A 26,351-nucleotide genomic window follows, 5' to 3' on the forward strand; every position below is an offset into this window, starting at 1 on the left:
GAAGGGGGGGGGGCTAGGGAGCTAGGTCCTGTATGGAAAACTACATTAGTTAGACTGCTCAAATTTGGATAGAATTATTATATAGACGCTGTAGATTCATTAAAACTTTGTTTGGGATTTGTGAAACGTTTTGCTGATTTGTGAAAATGCAGAATATGGCCATTTTACTCCTTTTCAATTTAAATTCAAATTTAACAGGCATTATGATGGACACCTATGCAAGTACATGTCCTTGATGTTAAGATTTTTAAATAACTAGGATAATTATTTTTACAGTTAATATAAGTTATAAGTGTTTCTTACGGTCATACCCTAATAATGTCAAATTATGAAGAATTCAAAGAGTTATTAACCTTTGTATGTAACAGCTGGGCTAATCATGGGTCCTTCATTGTGATATTGTTTCCTGTAATATGATCTTCTTACACAGATGAACAAAATGGCTTGTCAAATGTTGGTTACACTGTTTTGACTGTTTAGGAAGTTGACGTGTTAGTTATAATATTTAAAATGATGGTGTTCCATTTATTTTATTCAGTGTCAAAAAACGCTAATGTAGGATTATGCCAAAGTAGTTGATAATGTGTATTATTGAGAATTTCACCTTTTTTTTTTTTTTTGAACAAGTTTAAAACTTTGGTACATAGTTTTTATGGTTTTTAAAGGTAGTATTTATAATGTGAAATACTGTGAATATCAATGTGTATTGATAATGACAACATTGATTGGAAATATAGGAACATTTTAATAGTGTTCAGCTGATGGTGGCTGTATTTGTTTTCCTTCTGGTGAGCATAGTGTTATGTAATGATGTTAATTCATTGTTTTAATCCACATCTAGATGCCGCGTGGCAAGAGTCATCGTGAGGCGTTGAAGAAGAGGAATGCTTGCAGATCAACTGAGTCTGTGGGAATTCGGATGGCTTCCAGCGAGTTTCGTGCACGTATGTATTATCATTATCTGTTTCTCCATATTTGCAATATTTGAGATAACATTTGGGTCATTTTTGTAATAGTAAAGTGTGTAATGATATTATTTGCGGCTAATATGACTAGTAAATGTTTATGTTGCTTTTTATGTCTGTTGCTAAATAGTTCGTGGAATTGGCTGGAGGCATAAAGTGAAACGATGGCAAATTTCTTTGCACAGTGGGCGAAGTCACAAATTGGTCATCCCTGCTGAGTTTCCAGACAAGAAGGTATGTACAATTTATATACAACAGTCATTGTGTGGAATTATTATGTGTTTTTATTCTAAAGGAATCTTTGCTTTTGTTCCAGTTTGTGCTTCTTGTCGGGGACTCCCACCTGCGTTCCATCGCAGACGGCATTGTTCAGATGCCAGAGGGTTGTCTGTCCTTTGGTGTTATGTCAACGCCGGGGGCCAGTGCTGACCAGCTGAGGACTGAAGTGTTGCACGCTGCTCTTCCTTGGATGCCTGACGCTGTGTGCGTCTTGGCCCCTAGCAACAATCTAACAAGCAGCAGGACGGTTGATGAGGCAGGTGCCTCCTTCAAAGAGTTCCTTTCCACTGTCTGTACATACTGGACAAAGGTATATTAATTTAATTTGTATTCTGTTTATTGTAATGACATTATGCAGTGTATCTATTTTAATGGTGTGGCATTATGCAGATAATACAATTGATAATGAATCCCTATTTCATTTGTCTAGGTTTTTGTTGTGGACATGCCTCCACGGTTGACCGTGGACTTTGAGTACCAAAAGCTGATGAGAGACGAATTCCACCGTGTGGCATCAGAGCTTGGTATGTTTTAAAAAGGGTGTACGATGGATTATGTTTTATTGTGTAAATAGTTATAAATTAACATTGTTTAATTTGTGTTAAGGTGTGAAGTTTTGGAACACGGCTGACTATTTCCCTGTCAACTGTCTCAAGCTGTGGTGCCGTGATGGGGTAAGTAGCTGTTGTGTTGTTTTTGTATAAGAAATGGAAAAATATTTAATGTAATTTGAAACTTAATATTAAATGTTTCATCATTTTTTTTTTTTACCCTTTTTTTTTTAATCACAGGTGCACCTCAGCGACGACTTCGGGATGCCGCTCCTTGTGCAGCTGATGTGGATTGCTGCTTACCATCAACTGGAGATACCGGTTCCTCAACCACAGGTACCTCACTCGGTGTCTGCTTTGACATCAGTGCCGCGGAATGCTCTACCCGCCTCTGAGTGGCCGGTTGTAGGATCGGGTAGGAAGGTAAGAAGGTTGACAGTTATTATATTTTAATTGAAAAGTGCTATTGTTGTTAAAGGGAACATCAAAGCTATGGTGAAATGGTTCTTATATTCATGTGCTATTTGTCTTTACAGCGGAACCCTTCTGGTGACCCTGAAGTTGCTTCTGGTGCACCCAAGAGAACGCCTGAACATGAGGTTTGCTATGTATTTTTTTTAATTCATATTTGAGAAAAGTGCTATTGTTAAAGAGAACATCAAAGCTATGGTGAAACTGTTCTTATATTCATGTGCTATTTGTCTTTACAGAGGAACCGTTCTGGTGAGCCTGAGCTGGCTCAGGCTCATGCTTCTGGTGCACCAAAGAGAACGCCTGAACATGAGGTTTGCTATGTATTTTTTTTAATTCATATTTGAGAAAAGTGCTATTGTTAAAGAGAACATCAAAGCTATGGTGAAACTGTTCTTATATTCATGTGCTATTTGTCTTTACAGAGGAACCGTTCTGGTGACCCTGAAGTTGCTTCTGGTGCACCCAAGAGAACGCCTGAACATGAGGTTTGCTATGTATTTTTTTTAATTCATATTTGAGAAAAGTGCTATTGTTAAAGAGAACATCAAAGCTATGGTGAAACTGTTCTTATATTCATGTGCTATTTGTCTTTACAGAGGAACCGTTCTGGTGAGCCTGAGCTGGCTCAGGCTCATGCTTCTGGTGCACCAAAGAGAACGCCTGAACATGAGGTTTGCTATGTATTTTTTTTAATTCATATTTGAGAAAAGTGCTATTGTTAAAGAGAACATCAAAGCTATGGTGAAACTGTTCTTATATTCATGTGCTATTTGTCTTTACAGAGGAACCGTTCTGGTGAGCCTGAGCTGGCTCAGGCTCATGCTTCTGGTGCACCAAAGAGAACGCCTGAACATGAGGTTTGCTATGTATTTTTTTTAAATTCATATTTGAGAAAAGTGCTATTGTTAAAGAGAACATCAAAGCTATGGTGAAACTGTTCTTATATTCATGTGCTATTTGTCTTTACAGAGGAACCGTTCTGGTGAGCCTGAGCTGGCTCAGGCTCATGCTTCGGGTGCATCCAAGAGGAGAAAGGCTCAACACAAGGTTTGCTATGTTTTTGTTTTTTTAAATTCATATTGAACTAAGATGAGTATGCAATGTTGATCTGAACTAGTTTTGTCTACATTGTACAGGTGGATGGAACTCCAGTGGTTTTGAGGGAGTGTTTCATCCCACTGAATCCTGTGCGGTTCTCCAGTGCTATATTGGCTGCCATGGAGAAGGTGGTTCCATCATCACTTGATTGTGATGTTCCTACAAGTAAAGAGGTACATTGCTTTTAAATTGTGTGTGATGGATTAAGCATTATTGTAAAATGACTTCTTCTCCCTCATTCTTGACACTGTGTGTGTTGTGTACACAAACCTATTGCACAAATATTTTAAAACGCAATTGTGTTTGTCTCACATTAGACGCTGCCTGTGGAACACCGGAGAAAAACGGCTGTATTGAAACGCAGACAAGTTAGGCGTAAGGTATGTAATGATTGAATTCATTTGAAGAGCATATGTGGTGCATTTTTAGTTGGAGAGCAGGAGGGAAATATTTAGCATTTGTGTACTCATGTACTGTATTCATGTCATGTATTTTTGTAGGTGTTGGCCACACCAGGTGCGGAGGTGTCTGTTGAAGGCATGAAAGTGGAGGTGCTGGAGAAGGTTGGTTCAATTTGTTTGAAGGGTTTCTCCTGAATTTAGGGAAAGGATTTTGGCTTGCAGTATGTGAGGTTATATTTTGTGTCAGTTAAATATCATTTGACTTTCAGAGAAACTGTGTTAAACCATTGTGACAAAAAAGTGAAAAGTACACAAAAGGTTTTTCTTTATGTATTGTGGTTCTGACATTTTATTGTTTTTACTCTCTTTAGGTCGATGCCACACCAATTGCGGTGTCTGCTCGTCCTGAAGCCAGGGTCCTGGACCAAGTGGTCGGTACAACTTGTATTTTTTATTTATTTTAAAGGGAATTATTGTTAAGAAAAAGAGATATTGTAAAAAAGAAAAAAATGGCTACTTGATCTTTTTATGAGCAATTTAGCAAAATACAAGTCTTTTATGTTGCTTATAGGGTTGTTTTGTTGTCCTTTATGTTTATTTATTTATTTATTTATTTTTGTCCTAGGTGGAGGCCACAACTAGCCTTGTGTGTGCCTGTGATGTGCCGCTGCCCACCAGTCCTGTTGAGGTCTCTGCTCGTCCTGTTCCGGTGCCTGTCTGCTCTGTGGAGGTGGTGGAGAACCAGGAGGACAGAGGTGTTGGTGTGCGGCGCTCTCAAAGATTCACCAAAGGTTTGAGTGTTAAGTCCAGTTCATGCATGCCTTCACAGGTTGTTCCACTGTCTGAAGAGTTAGTTGGTAGTACATTTGTCAGTGGGCGTACATCAGTTCGGGGAACTTTTCACCAGGGTGATAGTCGGTTTATAAATGCTGGATTGCAGTGTATGGCTGTAAGTTTGGTAGCTGTAGCAAAACACACAACTGACAGTGTGTTTTTGTGGCAGGCGGCTACACTGGATAAGGTTGTAGTTTTAGGTGATGTGTTGTATTCAGATTTGCGTGACAGTAATCAGATTAGTAGTGGGGCAGATATGCTTTCTGTTCCAGATTTGCCCAAGCAGCGTGTCATAGATGGACAGAAGTTTGAGTTTGAGTATGGTGATTATGTAACTGGAGATGCTGATGGAGAGAGTGAATTAATTGCAACAGGGGTGCTTATCAGTCTCAGAACAGGGTTGACAGAAATATGTAGGAAATATGACACCTGCCTTCTGACATTGTGTGGCGGTACATGTGCCATCATTCGTCAGAATGGACAATATGCAGTGGTTGACTCGCATGCACGCAGTTCAGATGGGATGGTAGATGGTGAAGGGATGAGTGTAGTTGTGTATTTTAATGATCTTGAGCATCTGTTCTGCCATTTGTGCAAGTTTACAGAAGCACTTAATGTTTCTCCTAAGTTGTTTGAACTTGTCGGTGTGCGTGTCATTGACAGGAACTCAGGAAGTGATGTTACTAGTGTTAATTTAGATGTAGTTTTTGTTAGCGATGTTGGAAGTAAATGCTTAGAATTTAATCCATTGTGTAAAGGTGATGCAGACTCCCTATGCAAGCGATTAAATATAGAGTCTGAGATTAGTCATGTAGCATCTGGTACAGTTGGTGTGTTAGGGGCTCCATGCAGGACAGAGGAAATAGTTGGTGATGGAAACTGTTTCTTTAGGGCAGTTAGTCAGGCCATTAGTGGCACACAGAAGAATCATCGGAAGATTAGGCTTGCCGTTGTCAAGCAGATGGAAAGCAATCCTGTGGCATATCAAGGTATTTTGAGAAATCCAGATTCCTCAATGGCAGAATACCTGGTGGTGTCAAGGATGCGTTATGTTGGCAGTTGGGCTACAGAGGTCGAGATTCAAGCTGCAGCAGACTGTTTAGGTGTGAGTATTTTCACATATCACAATGAGCGTTGGCTTGAATATAGTTGTCACAACCATCAATTCTCCAAACAGGCAGTTTATGTAAAGAATTGCAATGGTAACCATTATGAAAACGTAGTTTGTGTTCAACAGGCTGAAACACAGGCATGTTATGGTTATTGTAAAGTGCAGACATGTGATGGATACAATTTAAGACAGCAAACACCGTATGTATTTAACGAGCAACCTGCAGAACAGGCAAGACAAAGTGTGTTTACATATACAGGAAAGCTTTGGAGGAAGGAAAGCCAGAAGGAAAGAAGTAAAAGAAATTATGCTCAAAATAGTTTGTATAAGGAAAAGCATAAGGCTATGAGTAAATTGACATATAGGTTACAGAGAGAGAGTGTGAAGGAATTGAGTAGGAACATGTACAGGACTAATGTATTGTATCAAGCCAAGAAAAAGGAAACGAGTAGGGAAATGAGTAGAAATATGTACAGGACTAATGTATTGTATCAAGCCAAGAAAAAGGAAACGAGTAGGGAAATGAGTAGAAATATGTACAGGACTAATGTATTGTATCAAGCCAAGAAGAAAGAGATTAGTATATGGAAGTACAGGACATATGTGGTACATAGAGAGAACTTGAAGGCGATGAGTAAAAATAAATATCGTACAAATGTATTACATAAAGAAAATTTGAAAGTAATGAGTAAAAATAAATATCGTACAAACAAGGTACATAGGAAGAAGGTGAGGAACATGAGTAAGACAAAGTATGCAAATGTTGAATATAAACGGCGTGTTGTAGCAGGTATGAAGCTGAAGAGGCAGCAGTTGAAAGAAAAGCGGCAGCAATTTGACTTTGTTATGCAGCAGTTTTTAGATAAAGTCAGAGATGGACCAGATTTTGTGTGTTGTGTTTGCCACAGGTTGCTGTTTAGGCATCAGGTTTTAACCTGTAAAAGGGAAGATTATAATAAAACTGGAGCTGTAGCTGCTGTAGCCGCAAAGTGTATTACTGATGATTATCTGCACAAATGTGATGCCAGTTGTGAGATGCCGTGTCACTTGGTTGAATCACCCAGAGGAAAGCTTTCGATCTGTTACACCTGTCATAGTAAAATACTTAGAGGACAGGAACCGGCTGAATCTGCAGGGAACAATTTGACTGTGTCTCACATTCCAGCAGAACTGGCCTGTTTGAATAGTTTAGAACAGCATTTGATCGCGCTACATATACCATTTATGAAGATGTTAGCTTTGCCCAAAGGTGGGCAAAATGGAGTACATGGCCCAGTGACATGTGTTCCAGCAAACATTGTTCAAACAAGTAATTTGTTACCTCGTTCCAATATGGAGGGGTCTTTGTTGCCTGTGAAGCTGAAGCGTAAGTTAACCTACAAGGGTCATTACAAGTATGAATTTGTGGATACCATGCGTGTTAGGCAAGCGTTGCAGTGTTTAAAAAACATTAATGCACATTATAAAGATATACAGTTTAATGAAGCATGGCTTAATGAGTTTTGTAGGGAGAACGATGAGGTAATTTTAGGAGCAGACAATGATTGTAATGTAGAAGCCAGTGATGGTGGTGAGGATGAACTTCTACATGACAGACAGCAACACTGTATGTTTCAGGACAGTTGTCTGATGCCTGTAGACATTGGTCAAGAAGTGTTGGACCAGTATTTTGATGGTGTTGTGAACGTGGCTCCTGCAGAGGGAAATAGCCCTGTTAGCTTGCTGTCTGATCATGGCAATGAAGCCAAATGTTTTCCAGTGTTGTTTCCGCAGGGACAGCATACCTATCATGATAGCCGACCACAGCGTTTGACATTAACGCGTTATTTTAATAACCGTGTTCTGCATGCTGATGGCAGATTTTCCCGGAATGTAGAATACATATTTTTTGCTCAGTACATGTCGGAGGTCGAACACGTCGTTTCCAATGTGTCCATAGCGTTAAGAAAAGGAAGGGGAGGTGGCACACTGACAAAGGTTAACAATCTATTGAAGAGTGACGATGGGTTGAAACGGTTGTTGGCGTGTGATGATGGCTATCGGTTTTTGAAACCTATTAGAGGAACCCCAGTGTACTGGCAGGGAGCGCAGAATGACCTGTTAGCTTGTGTTCGTCAGTTAGGTGTCCCTACTTGGTTTTGTTCCTTTTCTTCAGCTGATCTTCGTTGGCAAAATCTGCTTGATAGCGCTTTGCGACAGGCTGGAAGAACACAGACAGCTGACGAGTTGGAGTGGGCTGATAGGTGTGAGCTGTTGCGGCAGAATCCGGTAACTGCAGCCAGGATGTTTGACTTTCGGTGGCATTGTTTTTTAAAGGAGGTGTTGATGTCTCCATGCAATCCGATAGGTAAAATAATTGACTACTTTTATAGGGTCGAGTTTCAGCAGCGTGGTTCCCCACATGTTCATTGTTTGTTCTGGATCGAGAACGCTCCGTTAATTGACAGGAACAGTGACGAAGAGGTAGTTCAGTTTATTGACAAATATGTAACATGTCAACTACCAGCAGATGATGACACATTATTGGACATTATCACATCTGTACAACAACATTCCACTCGACACTCAAAGTCGTGCAAAAAGAGGAATACAACATGTCGTTTCAATTTTCCTCGACCAGTATCTGCACGCACGTTTATCAGTCGTAAGCGAGTAGAACCAGTCTGCAAGTGTCAGGAAAATGTGACGGATGCAACATGTGAAAAGCATGGAGAGAACAGGTGGGAGATGAAGAAAGAGCATGCTGATGACATTTTAACAAGCGTTAAGAAGGCATTGAACGATGGTAGTTGTGAAAATGTACAGCAGTTGTTTGGTGCTTTACGCATGAATCAGGAGATTTTTGAGGCGGCGTATAAACGTCTTGGCAAGAAGACAGAAGTTATTTTAAAAAGGGATGTTAAGGAGTCGTGGATTAATCAGTATAATACGTCCCTCTTGAAATGCTGGAATGCTAATATAGACATCCAGTACGTTGTGGATGCGTATGCATGTGTTGTGTACATCATCTCCTATATTTCTAAGGCAGAAAGGGAGATGGGGCTGCTGTTGAGCAATGCCCAAAGAGAGGCATCCAAAGAGGGCAATCTTAGTGCAAAGGAGGCCTTAAAAAATCTAGGTACTGTGTACTTGCATAACAGAGATGTTAGCGCACAAGAAGCAGTTTATAGACTAACAAATATGCACTTAAAGGAATGTTCAAGGAAAGTCGTCTTTGTGCCCACAGGGGATAATATTGTGAGGATGAGTTTACCGTTGAGTATTTTAAGACAGAGGGCTGCATCAGAGGATGTCACCTCTCAAAATATGTGGATGACTAGTTTAGTTGACCGCTATAAGAGTAGGCCAATAGATGTGGCATTTGAAGACATGTGTTTGGCAACATTTGCATCAGAATATCGCATATTGAGTAAAAATGAAAAATGTCGGAATCCAATCCAGTTACAGAATCGGTGTGGTTTTATAGTCAAAAGAACACGCACACAACCAGCTGTCATTCGGTATGCGCGGTTTTCAAAAACCAAGAACTCGGAAAACTTTTTCCGCAGTAAATTGCAACTGTTCCTGCCCTATAGATGTGATGAACAACTGAAACCTGCAAACTGTGAAACCTTTGAACAGTTTTACAGTAATGGGCATGTTAGGTTTAGTGATGGTTCTAGACGTTCGGTGCAGGTGGTCGTTGATGAAAATGGCAGAATTTTTGAGAGAGAAGCAGAAGATTTAGATGATATTAGGAATAATATCGATTGTGATGGACTAGTGGAAAATGCATGGTGTGAGCTGTGTCCAGAGCAGGAGCTAGAACGTTTAGAGTGTCTGGAGGAAAGAGGAGAGCAGCAACAGATACTGGTAGAGGATGTTGAAGATATTCCAGATTTGCAGTCCGGAAGTGTAGAGTCAAGAAATGTAGAGAAGAGAAGTAATGTCATGTGTAGAAGTGATGGTTTGGCTTTAGTTAGATCTCTAAATGACACCCAGATGTCTGTTTTTTATCAGGTGAGGCAATGGTGTTTAGATAGGATACATGGCAAAACTCCTGCACCGTTGCATGTATTTATTACAGGCGGTGCAGGTACTGGCAAGAGTCATTTGATAAAGGCGATTCAGTACGAATCAATGAGGCTGTTGTCACCGACGTGCCGTCATCCAGACAACATATGTGTGTTGTTGATGGCTCCTACAGGGATTGCTGCATTCAATTTGCAGGCGGCAACAATCCATTCAACATTTGGTATAGGAAAGGATGTACGCTTACCGTACACTCCTTTGGGGGAGGAGAAACTGAACTCGTTGCGTGCCAAATATTGTGATCTGCAGCTGTTGATAATAGATGAGATATCCATGGTGGATCACAATCTGTTCTCATATATTCACGGTAGATTGAGACAGATAAAACAAACGGGTGATTTTTCACCGTTTGGCAATGTTGCTGTAGTTGCAGTAGGAGATTTTTTCCAGTTGCCGCCTGTAAGAGGCAAGCCGTTGTATGTGGAGGACGTTAGTAACACCTTGTGGTCAAGCTTGTTTAAAGTTGTTGAGCTAACTGAAATAGTTAGACAGAAAGACAAAGTCTTTGCTGAGTTGTTGAATCGGGTTAGGTGTCGTAGCAAAAAGACTCCGATGTTGAAAAGTGATTTGGATGTGTTGAGACGCTGTGAAACTGCTGAGGAAAGCTCTGCCTTGCACATATTTGCAACTAATAGACAAGTAAATGAGCATAACATGCAACAGCTATTAAAGGCTTGTCCTGAATACGTAGAAGTAAATGCGCAGGATTTCATTAATGATGCGAAAACAGGACAACTGAGGTTGTTAGATGGCCATCATGCCAAAGCACAAAACACCTGTTTGGCAGAGACGCTGTTCTTAGGGAAGGATGCGCGTGTAATGCTGTGTAAAAATGTTGATGTGGCAGATGGCCTTGTCAATGGTGTCTGTGGTGTAGTTACTGAAGTGCATATGTCAGAAAAGAGCAAGTTTCCACTCAAAGTCTATGTTAAATTTGATGACGATTTGGTTGGACAACAGAGGAGAAAGCAGTGCCCTAACTTGGCATTACCTTTGCAAGGCTCTATAGGTATTGAACCTGAAGAAGACAGAGCCACCAAAAACGGTGGATTGCGGCGGCAATTCCCACTGAAACTAGCGTGGGCCTGTACAGTACATAAAGTACAAGGCCTAACTGTTGATAATGCTGTAGTTAATTTGGCAAAGATATTTTCCTCTGGCCAAGCATATGTGGCATTAAGTCGTGTTAGGACTCTTTCAGGGTTAATCATTCAGGAGTTTGAAGAGAAGCGCATATATTGCAGGGAAGATGTTAAGGATGCCATTAACAGTATGGTTCCTTTTGTGACAGGCGCTATACCTCGGCACACATTGAGCCAAAACAGTTTCACTGTGTTTTCAATGAATGTGCAAAGTTTGAGTAGACATGTAGTGGATTTGGCATTGTGTGCACAGCCCTTGAAGCCTAACTGCATTGCTGTCACAGAAACGTGGCTGCCTGCAGCCTTCTCATCAGAGACAACTAAGATTGCTGGGTTCACTTTTCACAACTGTCCACGAGGTTTATCCTATAGTAGCAGCCATCCTGCCTTGCTCGCACTTCAAGACCAACAACATGGTGGAGTTGGCGTGTATGCCGCTGACAGTGTGGAATGTGACATTTTAGATGTCCCACGTGTCAATTTGGAATGTGTAGTGTGTAGGTTTGCTACTTACAACGTAGTTCTGGCAGTCGTTTATCGACCACCATCTTATCCCATCTCTTTGTTTAAGGAAAATCTAGGGCAGTTGGTTGTTTGGCTTAATTCACTGAGTAACACAGTTGCTGTCATGGGAGATTTCAATGATGACATTTTGAAATCATCAACAATCTCCCAGTTTCTTACAAGTAGAGGGTATGTCCAGTTAGTGACAGAACCCACAACAGAGAGAGGGACGCTCATTGATCACGTATATGTAAAAACCACTCAGTATAATGTAGAGGCTTCGGTGGTGCCCACATATTTTAGTGATCATGAGGCAATAGTGTTTCGTTGCTGGTAATGTGTGAATTCAGACAAGTACTTTACCCATTTCTACATGTGTGAGGCCAGGGTGATGTTGTAAATTTGGACATGGCATGATTTTGTTGTAAAGGTTTGGCACTTGTATTTCTTATGTATGTGTGTACACGAAATAATTATGTATCATTATTAAAGGCACATGTGTATATATATTGTCAATGTTTATATAATAATGTATTTTGTGTTTGTAATCAATTGTAACATGTACTTCCTGTTTAAACATTTGAATGAATTTATTGTAGTGATCATGAGGGATTACTTAACATTTTTGAATAACTACAAAGAGTGATAGTGTCAGGGTTTACAGCAACAACACCAAAACAGGGACAGTCAACAGATAGCACTGAAATACAAGGTGGCCTCGGCCTACCATTGCACACTGTACATAAAAATCCACAAACATTCTCAAGGAGCTTAACAACTCCATTGCACACAGCACATAAACGAACAACACCGGAGTGTGGTTTTAAGCTGATGTAGTTTTTAATGAAATAATTATTATGTAGTTTTTTTTTAAGTACAGATGAGAGTATATTGGGGGGAGAAGAGTATTTTTGTACATGTTATTTATATAACTATTAGTTTTTATTTTAAATGAAGTTTGTTTTCTGTATATGTTACAAGGTTTAAAAAATGACAATTCTGAATCCCAAAAAGTTGAACGATGTGACAGCTCACAGGCAAGAGGGGGATTCTCCGCCACGATTTGCCTGTGTGACCTGCCCCGTCTCTTTCCTGTCCCAAAGGGGGCTCTCACTTCACATCAGGAGGAAGCATCCCGATGCATACTTCTGTGCACGGAAGGAGCTGCCGCTCAGTAAGTCAGGACTGAAGACGAAGGCAGAGACTAAGACGGGTGAGGATGCAGACCGTGAGGCTGCAACCTTGCAGGAACTCATAGTGGCCCTTCCGCCTGTCCCGGAGGTGGCGCATTAGCGAAGTGCTTGTGAGAATGCTAAGCGCTTTAATTACCTATGTTTTGAAATTTGCATAAAATTTGTGTTCTATTTAACAGTAAACAAAAGTCTTTATTGTGTAAAGGTTTCGTTTCTTGCATTAAGACGGCATTTATTTAACTTCCACAGAAATATATTTGAAAGTAGTGATAAACGGCTATTAATATAAGTTAACATACAGAAATTAGCATGCTGTTCTTAATGCAAGTTTTGCTTTACCTTGTCATATAGCATTAAAAAAAGCAAAAGGCAATGGTATTGGTACTCCCACTTGTGGGACGGGGTTCAAATCCCTGTGTTGCCCTGCTGATTTGTGCTGACAAGTTTGAACAAATTTTGATGACAAGTAGAAAACCTTTAAACTCTGGACTGGCAAAGTGTGCGTTCAAAGATGTTTTGTGCCAATGTAAAGAAGTTATGAGAAACATGAGCATAATAGAAATTCTTGTAGGATTTTTGTTGGTGTCGATGTGATTAATTCTGGTCTGTTATGACACACAGAAAGTGTCGCTGCTGAACAACGCTACGACCTTTTGACTGCAAAAGGGCCAACACTGCCGCTCCAGTGGCGTCATCAATCGTGTCACGCCTTTCCTGCACCCGAGCACGAGGCAGAGTATTTGACGAATCTCCCAAATGGCGTTCACTCCACAACATTATGAGTGGAATGTGTTTGAAATTGAAGTGATGTGTCACCTTCCAGACAGGAGTTCTTAATTGTTGATTTTATTGTTTAACATTTTATTTATATATTTTTTTTAGGGTGCAAATGTAAAACTGTTCACCAGGACTAAAGATAGAAATTTTGGCATGTTACAGATGTACTGTTATTAATATGCACTGTCTTGTTAATAAATAAAATGGAAAAAATTGAGTAACTGTCAGTTCCTGTTTTGTGGCGAAGGATTGGCGAGGACTTCTTGAAGGCTATTCAACATATCATGTGTGGCTAAAATGCGAGTCGTTTAAAAAAATTTGACGTTTCCGACCACCATTAGGTGGCGCTGTAGGTGGATGTCACTGTTATATGTGCGCGTTCAGGCTGGGACCAGCATTCACCGTGTGAAGTTTGGGACAGATTGGATAATGTATGTGGAAGTTATAAGCGACTTAATTTTTCATGGCGAGTCATAAATTTGAGGCGTCGCCACGGCCACGCCGTTTGAGGTTTGAAAAAGTTTATCCATGAAGTTTTGCCCTCATGTCTTAAGAGTAACCTGGCCAAGTTTGAAGATTTGAGCATGAAATATGTAGGAGGAGTTTGATCAAATAAGAGGTGTGGAAAAAAATGAAGTTTCCGACCACCATTAGGTGGCGCTGTAGGTGGATATCACTATTTTATATGTACGCGTTCAGGCTGGGTCCAGCATTCACCGTATGAAGTGTGGGACAGATTGGATAATGTATGTGGGAGTTATAAGCGACTTAATTTTTTGTGGCGAGTGATGGCGAGTCATCGAACTTTGAGAAGTCGCCACGGCCACGCCCTTTAAGTTTTAAAAAAGTTTCCCCATGATTTTTCCCCCCCATGTCTTAAGAGTAACCTGGCCAAGTTTGAAGTCTGTAGCATTAAATCTGTAGGACGAGTTCGATCTCAAGCAAGGTGTGGAATCGGTCAAAAATGTCACGAAAACTCACTTTCCATCCAATATGGCCGCCTTCCTGTGGACGTGGCACATTGGCGGCATGAGACTTTTTTGTGCGTCTGGGCATGATGAATGTGTGTACCGAATTTCGTTGTCCCACGCGAAACTAACCCCAATGTGTGGACCATTTTTAAGTATCCTAGGGGGCGCCAATGAGCCAATTTTCTCCGCCCACACACGATACCCTTTACATACATACGAGGTCGTCAGGGTGGACGTGAGTACCAAGTTTCATTACTTTGAGATGATGATAAGGCTTTCAAATCACAAACGCCATCACAGGATTTTCACCGCATGGCCACGCCCACACCGTTCAGAGTTTGGAAAAGTTTCTCCAGGAATTGTTGCCTCCATGTCTTAAGAGTAACTTGGCTAAGTTTGAAGCTTGTAGCATTAAATCTGTGGGAGGAGTTTGATAAAATGTGAGGTATGGAAAAAAAAGACGTTTCTGACCACCAGCAGGTGGCGCTGTTGGTGGATGTCACTATTTTATCTATGCGCGTTCAGGGTGGGTCCAGATATCACCGTATGAAGTTTGGGACAGATTGGATAATGTATGTGGAAGTTATAAGCGACTTAATTTTTCATGGCGAGTCATAACTTCAAGGCGTCGCCACGGCCACGCCCTTTGAGGTTTGAAAAAGTTTCTCCATGACTCTTTCCCCCCATGTCTTAAGAGTAATCTGGCCAAGTTTGAAGCTTGTAGTATTAAATCTGTAGGACGAGTTTGATCAAATGCGAGATGTGGAAAAAAAGAGATGTTTCCGACCACCAGCAGGTGGCGCTATAGGTAGATGTCACTATGATAATATGTACGCGTTTAGTCTGGGTCCAGCATTCACCGTATGAAGTTTGGGACAGATTGGATAATGTATGTGGAAGTTATAAGCGACTTCAATTTTTGTGGCGAGTGATGGCGAGTCATCGAACTTTGAGGCGTCGCTACGGCCACGCCCTTTAAGTTTTGAAAAAGTTTCCCCATGAATCTCTCCCCCCATGTCTTAAGAGTAACCTGGCCAAGTTTCAAGTCTGTAGCATGAAATCTGTGGGACAAGTTCGATCTTATGCAAGGCGTGGAATCGGTCAAAAATGGCACGAAAACGCACTTTCCATCCAAAATGGCTGCCTTCCTGTGTACGTGGGACCATGGCGGCGGGAGACTTTTTTGTGCGTCTGGGCAAGATGAATAAGTGTACCGAATTTCGTTGTCCTACGCAAAACTAATCCTATTAAGGGGACCATTTTTAAGCACCGTAGGGGGCGCTACAGAGTCAATGAGCGACTCCCAAAAATATAAAGTTTAGATTCTTTCATGTCGTCGACTGGCAGGTGGCGCTCGCAAAATTTCCTGAGTTTTCGCATACCTTTTGCAAAGAATAAGAAAGAAAGAATAATAATAATAAACCTTACAGATACAATAGGGTCCTTGCAGTTTCACTGCTCGGTCCCTAATAATAATAATAATAAACCTTACAGATACAATAGGGTCCTTGCAGTTTCACTGCTCGGTCCCTAACTAGAAAGCTGCAAGCAGCTGTGAGCGGGACCGAGGTGTGCGTACGTTGGGATGTGCGTACGTTGGGCATGCGCTGGACGCTGGAGCTGCAGCTCTGCCCACACGCACGATACCCGCTGTGTACTTACGAGCACAGCATAACCCCAATGCGGAGGGGTTTTTGAAAATTTCTAGGGGGCGCCACTGAGCCATTTTTCTCCGCCCACACACGATACCCTTTACATACGTACGAGGTCGACAGGGTGGACGTGTGTACCACGTTTCATTACCTTGAGATGATGATAAGGCTTTCAAATCACATACGCCATCACACGATTTTCACCGCATGGCCACGCCCACACCGTTCAGAGTTTGGAAAAGTTTCTCCATGAATTGTTGCCTCCATGTCTTAAGAGTAACTTGGCCAAGTTTGAAGCTTGTAGCATTAAATCTGTGGGAGGAGTTTGATAAAATGTGAGGTATGGAAAAAAAAGACGTTTCTGACCACCAGCAGGTGGCGCTGTTGGTGGATGTCACTATTTTATCTATGCGCGTTCAGGCTGGGTCCAGATATCACCGTATGAAGTTTGGGACAGATTGGATAATGTATGTGGAAGTTATAAGCGACTTAATTTTTCATGGCGAGTCATAACTTCAAGGCGTCGCCACGGCCACGCCCTTTGAGGTTTGAAAAAGTTTCTCCATGACTCTTTCCCCCCATGTCTTAAGAGTAATCTGGCCAAGTTTGAAGCTTGTAGTATTAAATCTGTAGGACGAGTTCGATCAAATGCGAGATGTGGAAAAAAAGAGATGTTTCCGACCACCAGCAGGTGGCGCTATAGGTTGATGTCACTATGATAATATGTACGCGTTCAGGCTGGGTCCAGCATTCACCGTATGAAGTTTGGGACAGATTGGATAATGTATGTGGAAGTTATAAGCGACTTCAATTTTTGTGGCGAGTGATGGCGAGTCATCGAACTTTGAGGCGTCGCTACGGCCACGCCCTTTAAGTTTTGAAAAAGTTTCCCCATGAATCTCTCCCCCCATGTCTTAAGAGTAACCTGGCCAAGTTTCAAGTCTGTAGCATGAAATCTGTGGGACAAGTTCGATCTTATGCAAGGCGTGGAATCGGTCAAAAATGGCACGAAAACGCACTTTCCATCCAAAATGGCTGCCTTCCTGTGTACGTGGGACCATGGCGGCGTGAGACTTTTTTGTGCGTCTGGGCAAGATGAATAAGTGTACCGAATTTCGTTGTCCTACGCAAAACTAATCCTATTAAGGGGACCATTTTTAAGCACCGTAGGGGGCGCTACAGAGTCAATGAGCGACTCCCAAAAATATAAAGTTTAGATTCTTTCATGTCGTCGACTGGCAGGTGGCGCTCGCAAAATTTCCTGAGTTTTCGCATACCTTTTGCAAAGAATAAGAAAGAAAGAATAATAATAACTAGAAAGCTGCAAGCAGCTGTGAGCGGGACCGAGGTGTGCGTACGTTGGGATGTGCGCATGTTGGGGCATGCGCTGGACGCTTGAGCTGCAGCTCTGCCCACACGCACGATACCCTCTGCATACTTACAAGCACATAAAAACCCAAATGCGGAGGGGTTTTTGAAAATTTCTAGGGGGCGCCACTGAGCCATTTTGCTCCGCCCACACACGATACCCTTTACATACGTACGAGGTCATCAGGGTGGACGTGTGTGCCAAGTTTCATGACCTTGCGATCATGATAAGGCTTTCAAATCACAAACGCCATCACACGATTTTCACCGCCTGGCCACGCCCACACCATTCTGAGTTTGGAAAAGTTTCTCCATGAATTTTTCCCCCCATGTCTTAAGAGTAACCTGGCCAAGTTTGAAGCCTGTAGCATTAAATCTGTAGGAGGAGTTTGAGGTGTGGAAAAAAAAGACGTTTCCAACCCCCAGCAGGTGGCGCTGTAGGTGTTTATCACTGTTTTATATGTGCGCATTCAGGCTGGGTCCAGCAATCACCGTATGAAGTTTGGGACAGATTGGATAATGTATGTGGAAGTTATAAGCGACTTAATTTTTCATGGCGAGTCATAAATTTGAGGCGTCGCCACGGCCACACCCTTTGAGGTTTGAAAAAGTTGGCCAATGATTTTTTCCCCCCATGTCTTAAGAGTAACCTGGCCAAGTTTGAAGCTTGTAGCATGAAATCTGTAGGAGGAGTTTGATCAAATGCGAGGTGTGGAAAAAAAAAGACATTTCCAACCACCAGCAGGTGGCGCTATAGGTGGATGTCACTATTTTACATGTGCGCGTTCAGGCTGGGTCCAGCAATCACCGGTTGAACTTTGGGAAAGATTGGATTATGTATGTGGAAGTCATAAGCGACTTAATTTTTTGTGGCGAGTGATGGCGAGTCATCAAACTTTGAGGCGTCGCCACGGCCACGCCCTTTAAGTTTTGAAAAAGTTGGCCAATGAATTTTTCCCTCCATGTCTTAAGAGTAACCTGGCCAAGTTTGAAGTCTGTAGCATTAAATCTGTAGGACAAGTTCGATCTTAAGCAAGGCGTGGAATCGGTCAAAAATGGCACGAAAACGCACTTTCCATCCAAAATGGCCGCCTTCCTGTGTACGTGGGACCATGGCGGCAGGAGACTTTTTTTTGCGTCTGGGCATGATGAATGAGTGTACCGAATTTCGTCGTCCCACGCGAAACTAATCCTATTAAGGGGACCATTTTTAAGCATCATAGGGGGCGCTACAGAGTCAATGAGCGACTCCCAAAAATATAAAGTTTAGATTCTTTCATGTCGTCGATTGGCAGGTGGCGCTCGCAAAATTTCCTGAGTTTTTGCATACCTTTTGCAAAGAATAAGAAAGAAAGAAAGAAAGAATAATAATAATAATAATAAACCTTACAGATACAATAGGGTCCTTGCAGTTTCACTGCTCGGTCCCTAACTAGAAAGCTGCAAGCAGCTGTGAGCGGGACCGAGGTGTGCGTACGTTGGGATGTGCGCATGTTGGGGCATGCGCTGGACGCTTGAGCTGCAGCTCTGCCCACACGCACGATACCCTCTGCATACTTACAAGCACATAAAAACCCAAATGCGGAGGGGTTTTTGAAAATTTCTAGGGGGCGCCACTGAGCCATTTTGCTCCGCCCACACACGATACCCTTTACATACGTACGAGGTCATCAGGGTGGACGTGTGTACCAAGTTTCATGACCTTGCGATCATGATAAGGCTTTCAAATCACAAACGCCATCACACGATTTTCACCGCCTGGCCACGCCCACACCATTCTGAGTTTGGAAAAGTTTCTCCATGAATTTTTCCCCCCATGTCTTAAGAGTAACCTGGCCAAGTTTGAAGCCTGTAGCATTAAATCTGTAGGAGGAGTTTGAGGTGTGGAAAAAAAAGACGTTTCCAACCCCCAGCAGGTGGCGCTGTAGGTGTTTATCACTGTTTTATATGTGCGCATTCAGGCTGGGTCCAGCAATCACCGTATGAAGTTTGGGACAGATTGGATAATGTATGTGGAAGTTATAAGCGACTTAATTTTTCATGGCGAGTCATAAATTTGAGGCGTGGCCACGGCCACGCCCTTTGAGGTTTGAAAAAGTTTCTCCATGAATTTTTCCCCCCATGTCTTAAGAGTAACCTGGCCAAGTTTGAAGCCTGTAGCATTAAATCTGTAGGAGGAGTTTGAGGTGTGGAAAAAAAAGACGTTTCCAACCCCCAGCAGGTGGCGCTGTAGGTGTTTATCACTGTTTTATATGTGCGCATTCAGGCTGGGTCCAGCAATCACCGTATGAAGTTTGGGACAGATTGGATAATGTATGTGGAAGTTATAAGCGACTTAATTTTTCATGGCGAGTCATAAATTTGAGGCGTCGCCACGGCCACACCCTTTGAGGTTTGAAAAAGTTGGCCAATGATTTTTTCCCCCCATGTCTTAAGAGTAACCTGGCCAAGTTTGAAGCTTGTAGCATGAAATCTGTAGGAGGAGTTTGATCAAATGCGAGGTGTGGAAAAAAAAAGACATTTCCAACCACCAGCAGGTGGCGCTATAGGTGGATGTCACTATTTTACATGTGCGCGTTCAGGCTGGGTCCAGCAATCACCGGTTGAACTTTGGGAAAGATTGGATTATGTATGTGGAAGTCATAAGCGACTTAATTTTTTGTGGCGAGTGATGGCGAGTCATCAAACTTTGAGGCGTCGCCACGGCCACGCCCTTTAAGTTTTGAAAAAGTTGGCCAATGAATTTTTCCCTCCATGTCTTAAGAGTAACCTGGCCAAGTTTGAAGTCTGTAGCATTAAATCTGTAGGACAAGTTCGATCTTAAGCAAGGCGTGGAATCGGTCAAAAATGGCACGAAAACGCACTTTCCATCCAAAATGGCCGCCTTCCTGTGTACGTGGGACCATGGCGGCAGGATACTTTTTTTTGCGTCTGGGCATGATGAATGAGTGTACCGAATTTCGTCGTCCCACGCGAAACTAATCCTATTAAGGGGACCATTTTTAAGCATCATAGGGGGCGCTACAGAGTCAATGAGCGACTCCCAAAAATATAAAGTTTAGATTCTTTCATGTCGTCGATTGGCAGGTGGCGCTCGCAAAATTTCCTGAGTTTTTGCATACCTTTTGCAAAGAATAAGAAAGAAAGAAAGAAAGAATAATAATAACTAGAAAGCTGCAAGCAGCTGTGAGCGGGACCGAGGTGTGCGTACGTTGGGATGTGCGTACGTTGGGGCATGCGCTGGACGCTGGGGCTGCAGCTCTGCCCACACGCACGATACCCTCTGCGTACGTACGAGCACATAAAAACCCCAATGCGGAGGGGTTTTACGAAAATTTCTAGGGGGCGCCACTGAGCCATTTTTCTCCGCCCACACACAATACTCTTTACATACGTACGAGGTCGACAAGGCGGACGTGTGTACCAAGTTTCATGACTTTGCGATGATGATAAGGCTTTCAAATCAATAACGCCATCACACGATTTTCACCGCCTGAACACGCCCACGCCGTTCAGAGTTTGGAAAAGTTTCTCAAGATTTTTATTCCCCCCTTGCTTAAGAGTAATCTGGCTAAGTTTGAAGATTTTAGCATGAAATATGTAGGAGGAGTTTGATCAAGAGCGAGGTGTGAAAAAAAAGAAGATGTTTCCGACCACCATTAGGTGGCGCTGTAGGTGGATGTCACTATTTTATATGTGCGCGTTCAGGCTGGGTCCAGCATTCACCGTATGACGTTTGGGACAGATTGGATAATGTGTGTGGAAGTTATAAGCGACTTAATTCTTCATGACGAGTCATAACTTTGAGGCGTTGCCACGGTCACGCCCTTTGAGGTTTGAAAAAGTTTCTCCATGATTGTTTCCCCCCATGTCTTAAGAGTAAGCTGGCCAAGTTTGAAGTCTATAGCATTAAATTTGTAGGACGAGTTCGATCAAATGCGAGGTGTGGAAAAAAAAAGACATTTCCAACCACCAGCAGGTGGCGCTATAGGTGGATGTCACTATTTTATATGTGAGCTTTCAGTCTGGGTCCAGCATTCACCGTATGAAGTTTGGGACAGATTGGATAATGTATGTGGGAGTTATAAGCGACTTAATTTTTTATGGCGCGTCATAAATTTGAGGTGTCGCCACGGCCACGCCCTTTAAGTTTTGAAAAAGTTGGCCAATGATTTTTTCGGCCCATGTCTTAAGAGCAACCTGGCCAAGTTTGAAGGTTTTTGCATGAAATATGTAGGAGGAGTTCGATCAAATGCGAGGTGTGGAAAAAAAAAGACATTTCCAACCACCAGCAGGTGGCGCTATAGGTGGATGTCACTATTTTATATGTGAGCTTTCAGTCTGGGTCCAGCATTCACCGTATGAAGTTTGGGACAGATTGGATAATGTATGTGGGAGTTATAAGCGACTTAATTTTTCGTGGCGAGTGATGGCGAGTCATCAAACTTTGAGGCGTCGCCACGGCCACGCCCTTTAAGTTTTGAAAAAGTTGGCCAATGAATTTTTCCCTCCATGTCTTAAGAGTAACCTGGCCAAGTTTGAAGTCTGTAGCATTAAATCTGTAGGACAAGTTCGATCTTATACAAGGTGTGGAATCGGGCAAAAATGGCACGAAAACGCACTTTCCATCCAAAATGGCCGACTTCCTGTGGACGTGGGACCATGGCGGCCTGAGACTTTTTTGTGCGTCTTGGCATGATGAATGAGTGTACCGAATTTCGTCGTCCCACGCGAAACTAATCCTATTGCGGGGACAATTTTTAAGCATCGTAGGGGGCGCTACAGAGCCAGTGAGCGACTCCCAAAAATATAAAGTTTAGATTCTTTCATGTCGTCGACCGGCACGTGGCGCTCGCAAAATTTCCTGAGTTTTCGCATACCTTTTGCAAAGAATAAGAAAGAAAGAAAGAAAGAAAGAATAATAATAATAATAATAAACCTTACAGATACAATAGGGTCCTTGCAGTTTCACTGCTCGGTCCCTAATAAACCTTACAGATACAATAGGGTCCTTGCAGTTTCACTGCTCGGTCCCTAATAAACCTTACAGATACAATAGGGTCCTTGCAGTTTCACTGCTCGGTCCCTAATAACGGAGAAAAATAATAACTAGAAAGCTGCAAGCAGCTGTGAGCGGGACCGAGGTGGCGTACGTTGGGATGTGCGTACGTTGGGGCATACGCTGGACGCTGGAGCTGCAGCTCTGCCCAGACGCACGATACCCTCTGCGTACGTACGAGCACATAATAACCCCAATGCATAGGAGTTTTTGAAAATTTCTAGGGGGCGCCACTGAGCCATTTTGCTCCGCCCACACACAATACCCTTTACATACGTACGAGGTCGTCAGGGTGGACGTGAGTACCAAGTTTCATGACTTTGCGATGATGATAAGGCTTTCATATTGCAAACGCCATCACACGATTTTCACCTCTGGCCACTCCCACACCGTTCAGAGTTTGGAAAAGTTTCTCCATGAAGTTTTGCCCTCATGTCTTAAGAGTAACCTGGCCAAGTTTGAAGATTTTAGCATGAAATATGTAGTAGGAGTTTGATCAAATAAGAGGTGTGGAAAAAAATGAAGCTTCCAACCACCATTAGGTGGCGCTGTAGGTGGATATCACTTTTTTATATGTGCACATTCAGGCTGGGTCCAGCATTCACCGTATGAAGTTTGGGACAGATTGGATAATGTATGTGGGAGTTATAAGCGACTTGATTTTTTATGAAGAGTCATAAATTTGAGGCGTCGCCACGGCCACGCCCTTTAAGTTTTGAAAAAGTTGGCCAATGATTTTTTCGCCCCATGTCTTAAGAGCAACCTGGCCAACTTTGAAGGTTTTTGCATTAAATATGTAGGAGGAGTTCTATCAAATGCGAGGTGTGGAAAAAAAAAGACATTTCCAACCACCAGCAGGTGGCGCTATAGGTGGATGTCACTATTTTATATGTGAGCTTTCAGTCTGGGTCCAGCATTAACCGTATGAAGTTTGGGACAGATTGGATAATGTATGTGGGAGTTATAAGCGACTTCATTTTTCGTGGCGAGTGATGGCGAGTCATCAAACTTTGAGGCGTCGCCACGGCCACGCCCTTTAAGTTTTGAAAAAGTTGGCCAATGAATTTTTACCTCCATGTCTTAAGAGTAACCTGGCCAAGTTTGAAGGCTGTAGCATTAAAACTGTAGGACAAGTTCGATCTTATACAAGGTGTGGAATCGGTCAAAAATGGCACGAAAACGCACTTTCCATCCAAAATGGCCGACTTCCTGTGGACGTGGGACCATGGCGGCAAGAGACTTTTTTGTGCGTCTTGGCATGATAAATGAGTGTACCGAATTTCGTCGTCCCACGCGAAACTAATCCTATTGCGGGGACAATTTTTAAGCATCGTAGGGGGCGCTACAGAGCCAATGAGCGACTCCCAAAGATATAAAGTTTAGATTCTTTCATGTCGTCGACCGGCATGTGGCGCTCGCAAAATTTCCTGAGTTTTCGCATACATTTTGCAAAGAATAAAAAAGAAAGAATAATAATAATAATAATAAACCTTACAGATACAATAGGGTCCTTGCAGTTTCACTGCTCGGTCCCTAACTAGAAAGCTGCAAGCAGCTGTGAGCGGGACCGAGGTGTGCGTACGTTGGGATGTGCGTACGTTGGGCATGCGCTGGACGCTGGAGCCGCAGCTCTTCCCACACGCACGATACCCGCTGTGTACTTACGAGCACAGCATAACCCCAATGCGGAGGGGTTTTTGAACATTTCTAGGGGGCGCCACTGAGCCATTTTTCTCCGCCCACACACGATACCCTTTACATACATACGAGGTCGTCAGGGTGGACGTGTGTACCAAGTTTCATTACCTTGAGATGATGATAAGGCTTTCAAATCACAAACGTCATCACACGATTTTCACCGCATGGCCACGCCCACACCATTCAGAGTTTGGAAAAGTTTCTCCATGAATTGTTGCCTCCATGTCTTAAGAGTAACTTGGCTAAGTTTGAAGTTTGTAGCATTAAATCTGTGGGAGGAGTTTGATAAAATGTGAGGTATGGAAAAAAAAGACGTTTCTGACCACCAGCAGGTGGCGCTGTTGGTGGATGTCACTATTTTATCTATGCGCGTTCAGGCTGGGTCCAGATATCACCGTATGAAGTTTGGGACAGATTGGATAATGTATGTGGAAGTTATAAGCGACTTAATTTTTCATGGCGAGTCATAACTTCAAGGCGTCGCCACGGCCACGCCCTTTGAGGTTTGAAAAAGTTTCTCCATGACTCTTTCCCCCCATGTCTTAAGAGTAATCTGGCCAAGTTTGAAGCTTGTAGTATTAAATCTGTAGGACGAGTTTGATCAAATGCGAGATGTGGAAAAAAAGAGATGTTTCCGACCACCAACAGGTGGCGCTATAGGTAGATGTCACTATGATAATATGTACGCGTTCAGTCTGGGTCCAGCATTCACCGTATGAAGTTTGGGACAGATTGGATAATGTATGTGGAAGTTATAAGCGACTTCAATTTTTGTGGCGAGTGATGGCGAGTCATCGAACTTTGAGGCGTCGCTACGGCCACGCCCTTTAAGTTTTGAAAAAGTTTCCCCATGAATCTCTCCCCCCATGTCTTAAGAGTAACCTGGCCAAGTTTCAAGTCTGTAGCATGAAATCTGTGGGACAAGTTCGATCTTATGCAAGGCGTGGAATCGGTCAAAAATGGCACGAAAACGCACTTTCCATCCAAAATGGCTGCCTTCCTGTGTACGTGGGACCATGGCGGCGAGAGACTTTTTTGTGCGTCTGGGCAAGATGAATAAGTGTACCGAATTTCGTTGTCCTACGCAAAACTAATCCTATTAAGGGGACCATTTTTAAGCACCGTAGGGGGCGCTACAGAGTCAATGAGCGACTCCCAAAAATATAAAGTTTAGATTCTTTCATGTCGTCGACTGGCAGGTGGCGCTCGCAAAATTTCCTGAGTTTTCGCATACCTTTTGCAAAGAATAAGAAAGAAAGAATAATAATAATAAACCTTACAGATACAATAGGGTCCTTGCAGTTTCACTGCTCGGTCCCTAATAAACCTTACAGATACAATAGGGTCCTTGCAGTTTCACTGCTCGGTCCCTAATAATAATAATAATAAACCTTACAGATACAATAGGGTCCTTGCAGTTTCACTGCTCGGTCCCTAACTAGAAAGCTGCAAGCAGCTGTGAGCGGGACCGAGGTGTGCGTACGTTGGGATGTGCGTACGTTGGGCATGCGCTGGACGCTGGAGCTGCAGGTCTGCCCACACGCACGATACCCGCTGTGTACTTACGAGCACAGCATAACCCCAATGCGGAGGGGTTTTTGAAAATTTCTAGGGGGCGCCACTGAGCCATTTTTCTCCGCCCACACACGATACCCTTTACATACGTACGAGGTCGACAGGGTGGACGTGTGTACCACGTTTCATTACCTTGAGATGATGATAAGGCTTTCAAATCACATACGCCATCACACGATTTTCACCGCATGGCCACGCCCACACCGTTCAGAGTTTGGAAAAGTTTCTCCATGAATTGTTGCCTCCATGTCTTAAGAGTAACTTGGCCAAGTTTGAAGCTTGTAGCATTAAATCTGTGGGAGGAGTTTGATAAAATGTGAGGTATGGAAAAAAAAGACGTTTCTGACCACCAGCAGGTGGCGCTGTTGGTGGATGTCACTATTTTATCTATGCGCGTTCAGGCTGGGTCCAGATATCACCGTATGAAGTTTGGGACAGATTGGATAATGTATGTGGAAGTTATAAGCGACTTAATTTTTCATGGCGAGTCATAACTTCAAGGCGTCGCCACGGCCACGCCCTTTGAGGTTTGAAAAAGTTTCTCCATGACTCTTTCCCCCCATGTCTTAAGAGTAATCTGGCCAAGTTTGAAGCTTGTAGTATTAAATCTGTAGGACGAGTTCGATCA

General features: G+C 42.7%; 1 protein-coding gene and 1 long non-coding RNA gene across 2 annotated transcripts; both read left to right on the top strand.

Annotated features, from left to right (window-relative positions):
* The first annotated feature begins 800 nt into the window (after positions 1-800).
* LOC142401397 (uncharacterized) lies at positions 801-2,973 on the top strand. The gene is made up of 10 exons (XM_075486793.1): positions 801-944; positions 1,096-1,199; positions 1,282-1,554; positions 1,675-1,768; positions 1,851-1,918; positions 2,036-2,218; positions 2,332-2,394; positions 2,506-2,580; positions 2,692-2,754; positions 2,866-2,973. The coding sequence occupies exons 1-10, from the start codon at positions 842-844 to the stop codon at positions 2,971-2,973; spliced, it is 1,134 nt and encodes a 377-aa protein (XP_075342908.1). The 5' UTR covers positions 801-841.
* Positions 2,974-3,057: 84 nt separating this feature from the next.
* LOC142401487 (uncharacterized) lies at positions 3,058-12,945 on the top strand. The gene is made up of 7 exons (XR_012773139.1): positions 3,058-3,126; positions 3,239-3,316; positions 3,406-3,540; positions 3,685-3,747; positions 3,868-3,930; positions 4,140-4,199; positions 4,394-12,945. It is a non-coding gene; the product is annotated as an uncharacterized LOC142401487 (long non-coding RNA).
* Positions 12,946-26,351: the final 13,406 nt, after the last annotated feature.

Source organism: Odontesthes bonariensis, chromosome 16 (assembly GCF_027942865.1).
Source record: "Odontesthes bonariensis isolate fOdoBon6 chromosome 16, fOdoBon6.hap1, whole genome shotgun sequence".
NCBI lineage: Eukaryota > Metazoa > Chordata > Actinopteri > Atheriniformes > Atherinopsidae > Odontesthes > Odontesthes bonariensis.

Coding starts and splice junctions, on each gene's coding strand:
- LOC142401397 (XM_075486793.1), top strand. CDS start 842: ATGCCGCGTGGCAAGAGTCATCGTGAGGCGTTGAAGAAGAGGAATGCT. Junction 1,555..1,674: donor TCTGTACATACTGGACAAAG/GTATATTAATTT, acceptor TCATTTGTCTAG/GTTTTTGTTGTGGACATGCC. Junction 2,219..2,331: donor TTGTAGGATCGGGTAGGAAG/GTAAGAAGGTTG, acceptor TTGTCTTTACAG/CGGAACCCTTCTGGTGACCC.